Source organism: Benincasa hispida, chromosome 4, assembly GCF_027475165.1.
Source record: "Benincasa hispida cultivar pf3 chromosome 4, pf3_genome.v1.1, whole genome shotgun sequence".
Taxonomy (NCBI): Eukaryota; Viridiplantae; Streptophyta; class Magnoliopsida; order Cucurbitales; family Cucurbitaceae; genus Benincasa; species Benincasa hispida.
In genome coordinates, this window is record NC_143481.1 from 4,599,824 (window position 1) to 4,612,891 (window position 13,068).

Here is a 13,068-nt window from a genome sequence, read left to right on the forward strand (position 1 = left end):
TCAAATTAAGTAAAAAAAAGATAGTTGTCAAGTTTGAATTGCTAACTTCTATTAATGATTGGTCCTCATAGTCGTAATTAGAATTAACTACAGTTTAAGGATTATTAATTAATAAGTAAATTCAGAAAACTCTAGCACCCAAAAAACGAAAAAGCCAAATTATTTATTTAGGAAGGATTCAATATATCAAATTCCAAGTTTGGCTTCCATAGTTTACGGAAAGTTAGAATTATTGTACTAAAAAATAAAAAAATCTAATTTGCACAAATTTAGGATCCTTTGGGATTAACTTGAAAAAACATTTTTAAAAAAACTCATTTTTATTTAAACATTTTTGATAGAAATAGATTAAAATAACTTAATTTTTAAATTAAACACTTGAAAATATATTTCAAACACACTCTTAAAACCACATCATTTGAGAGTCGGGTTACTAGCTTTTTTATTTTCAAATTTTTAATATTGGACTTGTTTTCACATTGTCTTTTCATAGTAACTATCATCATTGATGTCGATAAAATATTTAGTCAAATTTTTCGACAATAAATATAGTAAAACGAATTAAAATATTTACAAATATAATAAAATTCTACGGTCTATTTACAATAGATTGCGGTAGACTACTATATAGACATGACATTAATAGACTATTATTTGTGTCATCTATGTCAATGACACAGATAGACAAATGACAAAGATAGACACAGATAGTAGTCTATCGTGGTCTATCACAGATAGACTGTGATCTTTTACTATTATTTGTAAATATTTTAAGTAATTTTGTTATTTAAAATAATTTCTCTTTTTAATTTTTTTTCAAAAATTAACTTGATTTTTCTTTTTTTATTAAAAAAATTATAGATGAAAGTAATGTTTTTTATTAGCTTTATTTTAAAAACCATACAAAAATTATCAAACAATACCTAAATTCTTATCTAATAAAGTGAAAGCATGCTGAAAAAAGTGTTCTTTTTATAGTAAAAATTTATGTGCTAGATTTTTTTAGGATAATTACCATTAATAGCAATTTTAAGAATAATAACCAAGCGTATAACATCATTTCAAAGAAACAAACTTCTATAGTTGATAGATTCTTACCCGTGATATGGTCTATCACCGATAGACTATTTAAATTTGACCATATTTATAATTTTTTTTACATTATTTTATATCTGTTAATACTTTAGGTCTAGTATCTATATTTATAACTGTTCTTTTTTTTTTTTAACCATAAATTTAAAATATTGGTAAGTTAAAAGACTAGAATAAAATACCAACATCAATATTGATATTTTAATTTTATGGATAATGGTGAGGATTTCTTTAAATAAAAAAACCTATAATAATATTTAAATCCATAATTGAAGAATTATTTTAATATTATATTATTCTAGATTTAACGATTTGAATATCTAATTCTTTCTTCCTCTAATCTATATGTACGGACATAATGATGAATATTTTAATCTATGTATTTACCAGGATTTTTCTATTATTTCGTAGTGGTTATTATGTAAGATATTTTTAAATATAAAAAAATATTTAAAAATATCTATACAAAAATTCTAAAATTCATAATAAAAAATATTTACATAAAAATAAATATTTTGGAACTTTTTATAAATATTTTTAAGATTTTTCTATTTATAAGAATTTCTCTTATCAAAATTAATTTTGTGAGCTAAAGCGGTGCGTTTAAGGTAAGGTCAAAGAGCGAGCGAGGATCAGAAATTTTAGTCGTTGAGAAATCAAATTACAGGCGCGAGCAAAACAAAGAAGGCAAGTCGAAACACCGTTGAAAGAGAGCGAAATGGGCCAACGACGAATTATATGATTCTTTGCTGCAATTTCACTTCGTGATTTCCTGCGAAAATTTCCTTCCGATCTACATTCATCGCCGGACATTTATCCCGAGACTGCCATGTCTCTGCATTGAGTTTTTACGCTAACCGGAAATATTGATTGTTTTTTCATGGATCTGCTGCGATCGGAGCCGATGCAATTAGTGCAGCTGATCATTCCTAATGAATCGGCGCACCGGATGATTTCTTACCTCGGCGATCTCGGTCTCTTCCAATTCAACGATGTGAGTCACATTGCATTGGAAATGTTATCTTCTGGTATTCGATTTTCTTGTCTATCATGTTAGGTCCCGTTTCTCTGTTCTTAATCGTCATTGTCATTGTAATTCTGTTTGCGATTTGATTTTCATTTTTCGTAAACACTAATGTAGATTTCTGAAGTTTTCTTCATTATCTGATTTTCTTTTGAATCGATGATTATTCCTGGACTATATCTTAGCAATTAAGCATTCAAAAGTTGATTTGATTTTGCGAACAAAAGATCTATTGGTTCCGTTTCTTTTGTGATTCTGAGTTTACTACTTGAATTCAATTTTCGTAAACGCTAATGTAGGTTTCCGAAGTTCTGTACAAATCTTTTAATCTTATTTTTTTTTCTCTTTTGACGATGATTCTTGGATTATACTTTAGCAACTAGGAATTCATAAGTGGATTTCGTTTTGCACGCAAAAAATATATTTACTTCATACGCTAGTGGATCTTCTTGGTTATCATTTTAGGTTCAGTTTCTTTGTTTATAATCGCCATTGTCATTGTATTTCTGAGTTTACTACTTGAATTTAAGCTTCGCAAAGGTTGATGTAGGTTTCTAAACTTCTATAAGCGATTTTTAATCTTGATTTTGTATTTTGATGATAATTTTTGGACTGTACATCAGCTATTAAAATATTCTCTAGTGGATTCTATTTTGTTAAATATATTTTCACTTAAATCGATACAGATTTATTTTGTGTGTTCTATGTTGGCAGACGTCTATGAGAATTTGTGTTATTCACATCATCGCGTTATGTCTGGATGCTCGCTTCTTGTTTTGCATTCAACAATTTTCTATTCTTGTTAGTCGTATCTGATATTTTACTTTCCCTTTTTAGCTCAATGCATCTAGAAGCCCATTCCAGCGGGCGTATGCTGCCCAGGTGTGCTTACTATTTATTTCTCCATTCTATGCTAAAAGCTTCGTTCCATCTTGAAATCTTGCTGTTTAGCCTACTTAAGATAAGGATTTTATTTCTAAATTGAAAGTTCGGATCCTAACAAGTAGCAGCACATAATTGCCGTAAATGTATAGTACTAGCCTATTAAGGGTTTGGTAATATGGAAGAAGCTACAATGAATTGCCTGGAGACTCAGGTTTTCTTTGACTCTTAGTACTTTGATATATACCAAAGAAATTTGATGTCGTCGTTGGTTCAGTAACTTACATGATAATTTTTCAGATTTGTATTCAAGCAAAATGAGGTGTATAACATTGATAGAAATTTTTGGAAAGTATATTTCCATTCTTTACTGGGAACCCAGTGGTCTGTCTTACTCTTACCTGAGCAAGATATGGACTTATCATGTTTCTGTATTTATATTCCCACACATTACATGAAAAACAGTTAGTAAGTTATAACTTTCATCATTACGCTGCCCTTTGCTTAGGAAATAAGATATTAGATGGTTGTGCAAGCGTTTATAGTTAAAGAATGCAGAGTTGGAGAGGCTTGAACTTGAATCTTGATAAATTTCCAGCTATTAGCTGGTACGACTGAATGACATGGGAGTGTAACATTATTGTGACAAGTATTACTTCAATTATATTATGCTTGGTCTAATGGTTATGAATATTAAATCAGTACTATAGATTCTCCAACAACATGCTTGAAAGTAGTGTGTGAACACAACATTTGAGTATTTTCATTTTTCTTTTTGCTTTTCCTTTCTTTTTTGTGCATACAAATGTTGTTAGTGTCATATCTTATAAGATAAGTTTCTTTACAGATTAATTGCTACATAAGACTTCAGCCCATAGTTAGTAATAGGTTTTACCGATGTATTATAGTGGCATAAAGCTGAAGGGGGTTTAATTTAAGGTTTTATGTAGTACCATTCCATTCATCTGTTGAGGAGAATTTTTCAATGGCTTAAAGAACTTTAAAATGTGTAGCAGGAATGCCATCAATTTTCTGAATTAGCTCCCTACACCCCTAAATGGTTAAATGGAAATTTTAGTCCCTCACTATGTAATGAGCATGATGACCTTGATGTAGCAAGTGTAAAGTGCGATGTATCCCTGTTTTTGGCCTCATTTCTTGTTGACTTTTGACGGTTAATATTTAACTGACAACAGTTATATGCAGTCTTTATGAACAGGATCTCTTACATTTGGTTTGATGGTGTTTGTTTGCTTGCTACTTTTACCAAGCAGATTAAAAGATGTGGGGAAATGGCTCGGAAGCTACGGTTTTTCAGGGAGAAAATGACAAAGGCTGGTTTATTGCCGTCATCAAATCCTATAGGGGCTCCTGATTCTGATCTGGATAATTTGGAGGTAGTTAGATTGATGTGGAGTCCTCTTTTTTCTCTCTCTAACGATTTAAATCCAGTCGCTTTTCCTTGACCTTGGCAGGTTAAACTTAGAGAATTTGAGGTAGAGTTGTTAGAGATAAATGACAACAACGAGAAGTTACAACACAATTATAGTGAGCTATTGGAATATAAGCTTGTGCTCCAGAAGGTGTGGGATGTTTTCATTGATAAGGATTTGCTAGAATTCTGTTAGTCTTTACTCCTTAGAAATGTTGCATACTTCTACATCGAGGTCATTTTATAATCTGTGATCAATAAAGCTAGAATTTTGTCAATTTGTTGGCAACTTGGAATTCCTGTGATTTGTAGCCTGTAGAAGATGGCTTATTACTATTTGTATGGTTTCAGGTTGGGGAGTTTTTCCATCAAGCTCAAAGCATAGCTGCAGCTCAGCAAAGAGAACAGGAAGTGCAGCAAAATGGGGAAGGATCCATCGACACTCCCTTATTATTGGAACAAGTATATTTTTGTTGTCGTAGTATTTATTGGGTGGACATTTTTTGTGCTCTTTTGAGAAGTAGCTGGGACTTTGTTGTGTCTTGTAGGAAATGACAACAGATACAGCAAAACAAGTTAAACTAGGATATATCAGTGGTCTAGTTCCGAGAGAAAAATCAATGGCTTTTGAAAGGATTTTGTTTCGTTCAACTAGGGGCAATGTGTATCTGAGACAAGCTGTGGTTGATGGTTCTGTCACTGATCCTGTATCTGGGGAGAAGGTTAGCAACGAGAATCTCTTAGTTACAGAACTCAGCTTTACAAAAGGATGAGTTCTATTTGTTTTCTCTTTCTATAATTGGGTTACAGTCAACAGATATGTAGTTTGGCCAATATTTGTTTTTCCCCCGATGTTTTTCCCCCCATTGTTCCTGTATTAATTCGTTGCCAATTTGTTCTTTAAGGTCTTGTCGTTGTAAAACTCATGTCTGAATTCCAGGTCGAGAAAAATGTGTTTGTCATATTTTATTCTGGAGAGAGAGCAAAGGATAAAATTCGGAAAATATGTGAAGCTTTTGGTGCAAACCGTTACCCATTCACTGATGACTTGGGCAAACAATTTCAGATGATTACAGAGGTAATCACGTTTGTTACTGTATTTTTTTTTCCCCATAATTCCCTCTCTTCTAACCCCACTCTCTGGTTGGGTAGTGTTATAGGTCGAATTTGAAGTGGCTGGATGGTTTTAAAATTGAAGATAGGATGGTGTATTTTGTTAATTCTATTTGCTTTTGAGAACTTTTGCAGTCTATTCTCTTGCTCTCTCTCTCTCTGGTTATCAATTCCGTATTTAAATGTTCATATCTGTTATAATCATTAGCTGCATCTGATATTTTGGGGAATAAATTGGATTGAGGCTTTAAAGTTCTCCATCTCTTCCTACAGCCTGGTGTTTGATAAAAGAAAGTCCGGCAAGAAAAACCTGTAGGTCAAGACGTAGGTTGAATAACTTTCTTTTTATTCATCGTAAAATGTGATAGCATATCCTAGTTATTTTAAGACATTCTTACATGTGAAGCATCACATGCAACTTTGACAATGAAGTATCTGGTCTAAAATCCACTTGAGTGTAATTTGATTTTGAGTTCAACAATATGCTGGGTGGAGGTTTCAAACCTTTGACCTATTGGTCGAGGCCTCGAGGGTACAGTCTTTATGCCACGTGAGATATGCCATAGGTCACACCTGATACCTAGCCACTTGGAATACTACACATCTAACAAAGCCACATTCAAGAATTAATGTGTATAATTATAAGCTGGTAAAAAAATTAAAGGGGGAGAATATATCAATGTTTGCCTTTTAATTATGATTTTGAATTTTAATGCATCATTAGACTTCTAGACTTAAAGATCCAATGGCTAATTTCTTGTTGCACATAATCATAGTTGGAAGTTGTGATGAGTTTAGGTATCTGGAAAACTCTCTGAATTGAAGACTACCATTGATATGGGGCAACGGCACCGAAGTAAACTCTTGCAGATGATTGGCCGTCAATATGAGCTGTGGAATCTTCTGGTTTGTTTAAATATCATCCTGAAATTTAGTGAGCTTTGGAAAACCTTGTGGTATTTTTATAATATTTTCTACTCAAGACTTTGATTTTTCATTTTGGGCATGTATGTATTTTCGTTGCCTGTGTGCATATGCTTGTAGCTTTCTGCATTCTTACTGATTTTTTGGGATTTTGTAGGTAAAGAAGGAAAAATCTGTTTACCACACTTTGAATATGCTCAGTGTTGATGTTACAAAGAAATGCCTTGTAGGCGAAGGTTGGTGTCCTGTTTTTGCAACAAATCAGGTTTGTTTCCCGTGTCTTAATTTCTGGAATCAACATGCTCTTCTAAATCATTATGGTAGAAGATGCAAGCAACATGTATTTGAGATGCCTTTTAGTTAACTTGGCCGATTCCTGGCAGATTCAAAGTGTGATGCAGAGGGCAACCCTTGACAGCAAATCACAAATCGAGGCAATCTTTCATGTTTTGCATACAAAGGAAGCACCACCAACATTTTTCCGCACAAACAAATTTACCTCTTCGTTTCAAGAAATCGTGGATGCATATGGGTGAGTTTTTTCAATTGAGTTCTGTTGTCTTTTTATTCTGTCAGGAGTCTGATTGCATACTTTATCTTTAATGAGGCAAATGAATTATACAAGAGTTTGGGTAAACAAAGGCCACAAGGATGTTAGAAATATTTCCAATAATTCCTTCGGTCCAGAGAACAAGAGATTGCAGTCATTTATTTAGTTTGATAAATTGGAATGGAAGGGATGTAAAAGGTCCTGAGCACATTTGCCTGTATAGTTTTGACTTTTGAGTACCCAGTTGAGTCAGGAGTGAAAAGGATAAAGTTTAACCGTTGCCTATACTATGCCTATGAAAAAAGTACCACTTATTCCAAGTGGAGTGATTTGATATCAGTGGTTTTTACCATTTTAGTTGTACTAAATGAAATTTCTCAAATTGTGTTTGTCTGCAGTGCAGAAAATGTTGCCATGCTGAATGTTTAAATTATTTTGCTTTAAGTTATCCATGTGAACTGGCAGAAAGAGTACATCCTTTTGTCCTGGAGATCTACCTAATATACTTGTTAGATTTGGTCGATTTAGTTCTTTCATTTGTTTTATATCTCCAATTGTATTTATTGTGCAGATGCCTAAGGTAAATAGTGAATTGCAGGGTTGCTAAGTATCAGGAAGCAAATCCTGGAGTCTACACTATTGTCACATTCCCTTTCCTATTTGCTGTAATGTTTGGTGATTGGGGCCATGGAATATGCTTGTTGCTGGCAACATTATATTTTATAATAAGGGAGAAGAAATTTTCCAGCCAGGTAATTGTGAATGTCTTGTAGTGTGAATTTCTTGTCCTTTGTCTGCCAATATAAGCTTATTTGACACTGTTAACGACAGAAACTCGGAGATATCATTGAAATGACTTTTGGGGGTCGTTATGTCATCATGATGATGGCACTTTTTTCGATCTACACAGGACTGATTTACAATGAATTCTTTTCTGTCCCATTTGAACTGTTTGGGCCTTCTGCATACGGTTGTCGTGATTCTTCATGCAGGTACTAATTACTAAACAATGTTAATCAACTCCTTTTGAGCTATTTTCCTCCGTGCAAGTGATTTGCATCCCTCGTTTTTCAGAGATGCTACTACCATTGGTTTGATAAAGGTTCATGATACATATCCATTTGGTGTGGATCCGAAGTGGCATGGCACACGAAGTGAGTTACCTTTTCTCAACTCTTTGAAGATGAAGATGTCTATCCTACTGGGAGTAGCCCAAATGAATCTAGGAATTATACTGAGCTACTTCAACGCAAAATTCTTTGGAGAAAACATTAACATCTGGTGAGTTGCATTAAAATGGATCCATTGTATCAATCAGTAAATCCATTTCTCTATTGAACTGTTAATTAGTTGCCACTCTTTCTGTGTGATTAACTGTTTGGAAATTCTCTAGATATTGAATCCTCTGGATGGTGGATTCTTGCATCAGATGTAATATAGTCAATAATGAGATTTTTAAAAACATTTTTAACAAATCAGTCAATTATGGCTCTTCAATAAATGAAACATAAAAGAGTTTCTGTAATGAGTTAGTTGTGATGAATCACCTCCCGAAACATAATCACATCATGAATACTGTATCTTAAGAACTACCTGTTTTCCTTTTCCATATTTATAATATATTAATACAAGAATCCGGTCTTCTATTTCAAGTGAGAAGATTCCGTTTTCTTTATTCTAACAATTGTAAGTATTTTTTCATTATTTCAGGTACCAATTTGTTCCACAGATGATATTCTTGAACAGCTTATTTGGTTACCTCTCACTTCTCATAATTGTAAAATGGTACTCTGGATCTCAAGCTGATCTGTATCACGTCATGATATATATGTTCTTGAGCCCTACTGATGATTTAGGTGAAAATCAGCTTTTCCCAGGACAGAAGTTCCTTCAGGTTCTTGATGTTTTAATGCCCTTTAAAAAAAAATCGTAGGTTAAAATACCATTTTGGTCTCCATGTTTTGAGGTTTGTTCAATTTTAGTCTCTATATTTTCAATTATCCAATTTTAATCCTTATACTTTCTATAAATCTTAAATTTACTCCAAAATTAGTTAAATAATAATAATAATTTTCATGGAAGGAAATACAAATATGTGAAAATATTTTCAAAATGTATAGTATAGTGCTACTATAAAGCAAAAGTTTTATTTATTTATTTATATTTTTTTAAATCAACGCTAAACTAGCAATGGGGACTAAATTTAAAATTTATTAAAGTACAAGGACTAAAATTGGACAATTATAAGTATAAGAACTAAAACTGGACAAACTTCAAAATATAGGGACCAAAAACGTTTTTTAACCAATTTTGTAGTACTGAACCGGAATCAGCTCTAAATAACTAAATTTTTACCCTACCAGCTTCTGCTACTTCTGTCTGCCCTCACTGCCGTTCCATGGATGTTATTTCCCAAACCTTTTCTTTTGAAGAAACAAAATGAAGAAGTATGTGATGTTATATTTTTTCTAGTCTCTTGTAGTAACTTCTCTATTTTATGTAATTGTACTTTTCCTTGTCATTCATGCCAATTTCTGATCTCATCTTTTCCAGAGGCACCAAGGTCAATCCTACTCCGTACTTCAGAGCACAGATGACAATCAAGAAATGGAACAACACCACGGTTCTCACGGCCATGAGGAGTTTGAGTTCAGTGAGGTTTTTGTACACCAACTTATACATACCATAGAGTTTGTTCTTGGTGCAGTCTCTAACACGGCATCTTATCTTCGTCTATGGGCCCTCAGGTAAAAAAAAAAAAAAAACATTTTATCATTCGTTTACCCTAAATGCTACATTTAGATGCATTAAAGTTTATAGGATTCTGTCAATCTCCTTAGCTGGTTGGTCTTTACCAGACAACCACTTAGATCTACTACCTGAAATTAAAAACTACCAAATTTTCTGTCTTTGGAATTTATGTTAGTTGTTTCTTAAATTCCATATTATGATTTTCATATTGCTTGAAGAAATATTTGAATTTTTAGTCAAATTCTAAAAACAGTACAAACTTTAGAAAACTGCATTTAGAAAAAAAAACGCTTGGTTTTTTAAAACATTTGTAGAAATTGAATAATTAAACTAAGGAACTTATAAGCAGAAGTAATGTTTTTAGGCTTAATTTTCAAAAACCAAATAGTTATGAAATAAGGTCTTAGCAAAAACCAAATAATTACCAAATGGGATCTTAGCTTAGTATCTTAAATGTTAGTTTATGTCACTATAGAAATGTCAGATTTGTAGACGTAAATATTTAGAAAGGAATTCAAATCTCAATTGTTCTTGGCTTAAAGAGATGATGAATACAAATTACGCTGTTGTGTTTTACCTCTATGACAAATTATGCCCGCTATGTTTTAAATGGCTTTAAACATTCATGTAGTTTGCGAATGTAAGGATCATACCCTTAAGTTAATTAGCTTTAATGGAAGTGGTATCCACATCAAGTGAAAAATAAATCTGAGTATCAAGCCTATTAGAGCTAAAATTCTAACAGAGTTGATAATTTTTAGATTTTGCTAGTTAAGGGTTGTTTGAAACTATTTTCAAACATAGGAGTGAATTGAAAACTAAATAAGATAGAAAAGTATGATTTGTAGCAATGTACCCTTACTCTTATTATATGAATATTCAAGGGAGTTCTTCAGGTCCAAATTTCTATGTTTCTAGCTATCATTTATAAGCTTTTTAGTCGAGACACGCTTAACTTTTGATTCTGCGATCATTTATCGTTAAACTATGGCTGTTTCTTTCATTAGTTTCTATGTATTATATTCTTTCATTTTGATGGGAACGGTATTAGGGGGTTATTAGGGCATTAAGTGCATATTTGTAATTAGTTTAGTAGTTTGTTTGGAAAGTTGGTTATAAAGAGGGGGAGAGGAATAGAGGAGGATAGGCAAGAGTGAATTAGGGCTTGAGTGTTATCTCAGGATTGGACGGGTCCGAGTACCTCGAACACTTAGTTTATCTTGTATTTTTGTTATTGTTTATCTTCTAATATACTCGGGTTCTATCACATTTCTCTCCCTAAAACTGCGGTTTCTCACAGATAATGGGGAAAAAAGACTTAGTTAGCTACTTATTTTGCATTTTTTCTTTCATTCAGTCTAGCGCATTCGGAGTTGTCGAGTGTATTTTACGACAAGGTTCTACTCCTAGCTTGGGGGTTAGTTCTGTTGCCACACCTTTTGTTCTCCCTATTTTTTGACAAAAAAAAAAAGAAAGAAAGAAAAGAAAAAAAAAAGAAAAAAAATTACAATTGAGGAAGGGAAATTTTCAAAAATAGAAAAATAAGGCAAACTATTTACACAAAATAGCAAAATTTTAATTTTCTTTGATAAAGGCTGATAGAAGTTTATCGTTGATAAACGTTGATAAAAATCTATCAATGTCTATCAGTATTTTTTTTTGCTATTTTTATAAATAGTTTGACATTTTTTCTATTGGTGAAAATTTTCCATCGAAGGATAATGTGATGATCATATACTTCTTAACATCTGCAGGTTCAATAGTTTGATCATCCGAATATTAGGAATAGCCGTTTTCGTCTGTGCAACTGTCGGAGTTTTACTAGTTATGGAAACTCTAAGTGCATTCCTACACGCCTTGAGGCTCCACTGGGTGGAGTTTCAGAACAAATTCTATGCAGGAGATGGATTCAAATTTTCCCCTTTCTCGTTTTCGTTGCTCCGGGAGGAGGATGAATGACAGACATCATAGCTTTGGCCATCAACTCAACTCCCAACGGAAAAAATAAGAGGTTAGTTCCTAAAACTCATTCAATTATTCCACCGTTGCATATTGCAACTGGTTTCCAAATAACTTACAATTTTTGTTGATATTATTACCTTTTCATATACCTGAAGTGTTTGTCGCCACACAGACACACACATGAATGTTTAAATACAATACACATGTAAATGACAATTACTTAAAAAGATGTTTTAATTCAAATTTCCATGGTTAGTTTGAATATAGCTTAGTGGTTAATACATATACCTCTTTTTTTAACGTCTTTGGTTAGAACCATTGCCCCTTGTAGTTTAAGATTCCAAAATGAATGTAAGGGCTTTTAAGTTAGGATAAATTTGATTTACCTACAAAATTAATGTGATTTCTCAATTTGTAAATTGCTTTCGAATCAAGAAGAAAAAAAAAGATGGCCGTCGAGTTGGGATTGCTACCCTTCCATTAATGATTGGTCCTCGTAGGTGTAATTAGAACTAATTCTACAGTTTAAGGATTATTAATTATGTTGGAGGGTTTAATAAAGTTAGATTACAAATTTCGTCCTTATGGAATATTAATAATTAATAATGAAACTAGTTAAGATGATATAAAATATTCATTGTAAATATATTAATTAAAATTCATTAAGTCTAAATAATTAGATTTATATTTAAAGAAAACCTGGGCTATGAATTTTAAAATTCTTTGGATAATAATATTCTAGATTTTAAAAAGTGATTATGTGAAACAAACAATGATACTAAATGTTTGTCTTAAATCTCATGACAAAACCTATGAAACAAATAAACTCCAATAAACTGAGCAAAAACCTCGTAAATGATCCCTACAATTTGATAACACCATCATAAATAGTTTTTAAGGCTCTTTATGAGGGTGTTATCAAACTATAGGGATAAATATTTACTTTCTCTAAATTATAGGATCACACTTGCAATTTACCCATTCAATAATCACAAATTTTCCCCTTTCTCGTTTTCGTTGCTCCGGGAGGAGGATGAATGACAGACATCATAGCTTTGGCCATCAACTCAACTCCCAACGGAAAAAATAAGAGGTTAGTTCCTAAAACTCATTCAATTATTCCACCGTTGCATATTGCAACTGGTTTCCAAATAACTTACAATTTTTGTTGATATTATTACCTTTTCATATACCTGAAGTGTTTGTCGCCACACAGACACACACATGAATGTTTAAATACAATACACATGTAAATGACAATTACTTAAAAAGATGTTTTAATTCAAATTTCCATGGTTAGTTTGAATATAGCTTAGTGGTTAATACATATACCTCTTT

The 13,068-nt window shown here is 32.4% G+C and overlaps 1 protein-coding gene across 6 annotated transcripts; it reads left to right on the top strand.

The window, feature by feature from the left end:
• Positions 1-1,676: 1,676 nt before the first annotated feature.
• On the top strand, positions 1,677-13,039 carry LOC120075549 (V-type proton ATPase subunit a2-like). 6 transcript variants are annotated; one of them, XR_016529179.1, is made up of 19 exons: positions 1,677-2,086; positions 2,954-2,998; positions 4,273-4,395; positions 4,474-4,581; positions 4,782-4,892; positions 4,979-5,152; positions 5,371-5,508; positions 6,342-6,449; positions 6,625-6,732; positions 6,851-6,999; positions 7,616-7,769; positions 7,849-8,009; positions 8,092-8,298; positions 8,728-8,911; positions 9,381-9,464; positions 9,571-9,764; positions 11,126-11,185; positions 11,523-11,779; positions 12,763-13,039. XR_016529179.1 is itself a non-coding variant. In XM_039029037.2 (18 exons), exons 1-18 carry the CDS (start codon positions 1,973-1,975, stop codon positions 11,725-11,727), a joined length of 2,427 nt encoding a protein of 808 aa, XP_038884965.1. In that variant the 5' UTR covers positions 1,677-1,972; the 3' UTR covers positions 11,728-11,973. The 6 variants fall into 6 exon arrangements, 2 of the variants coding, with proteins under 2 accessions (XP_038884965.1, XP_038884967.1); XR_016529180.1 differs by having other exon boundaries at positions 12,775-13,039; XR_016529181.1 differs by having other exon boundaries at positions 12,690-12,804.
• Positions 13,040-13,068: the final 29 nt, after the last annotated feature.

What these genes read in the sequence shown, in the direction of transcription:
- LOC120075549 (XM_039029037.2), top strand. Translation starts at nt 1,973, where the DNA reads ATGGATCTGCTGCGATCGGAGCCGATGCAATTAGTGCAGCTGATCATT. An exon ending in AGCGGGCGTATGCTGCCCAG is followed by an intron (nt 2,999 to 4,272) that starts GTGTGCTTACTA and finishes TTTACCAAGCAG; the next exon opens with ATTAAAAGATGTGGGGAAAT. An exon ending in CTTCGTCTATGGGCCCTCAG is followed by an intron (nt 9,765 to 11,125) that starts GTAAAAAAAAAA and finishes TCTTTCATTCAG; the next exon opens with TCTAGCGCATTCGGAGTTGT.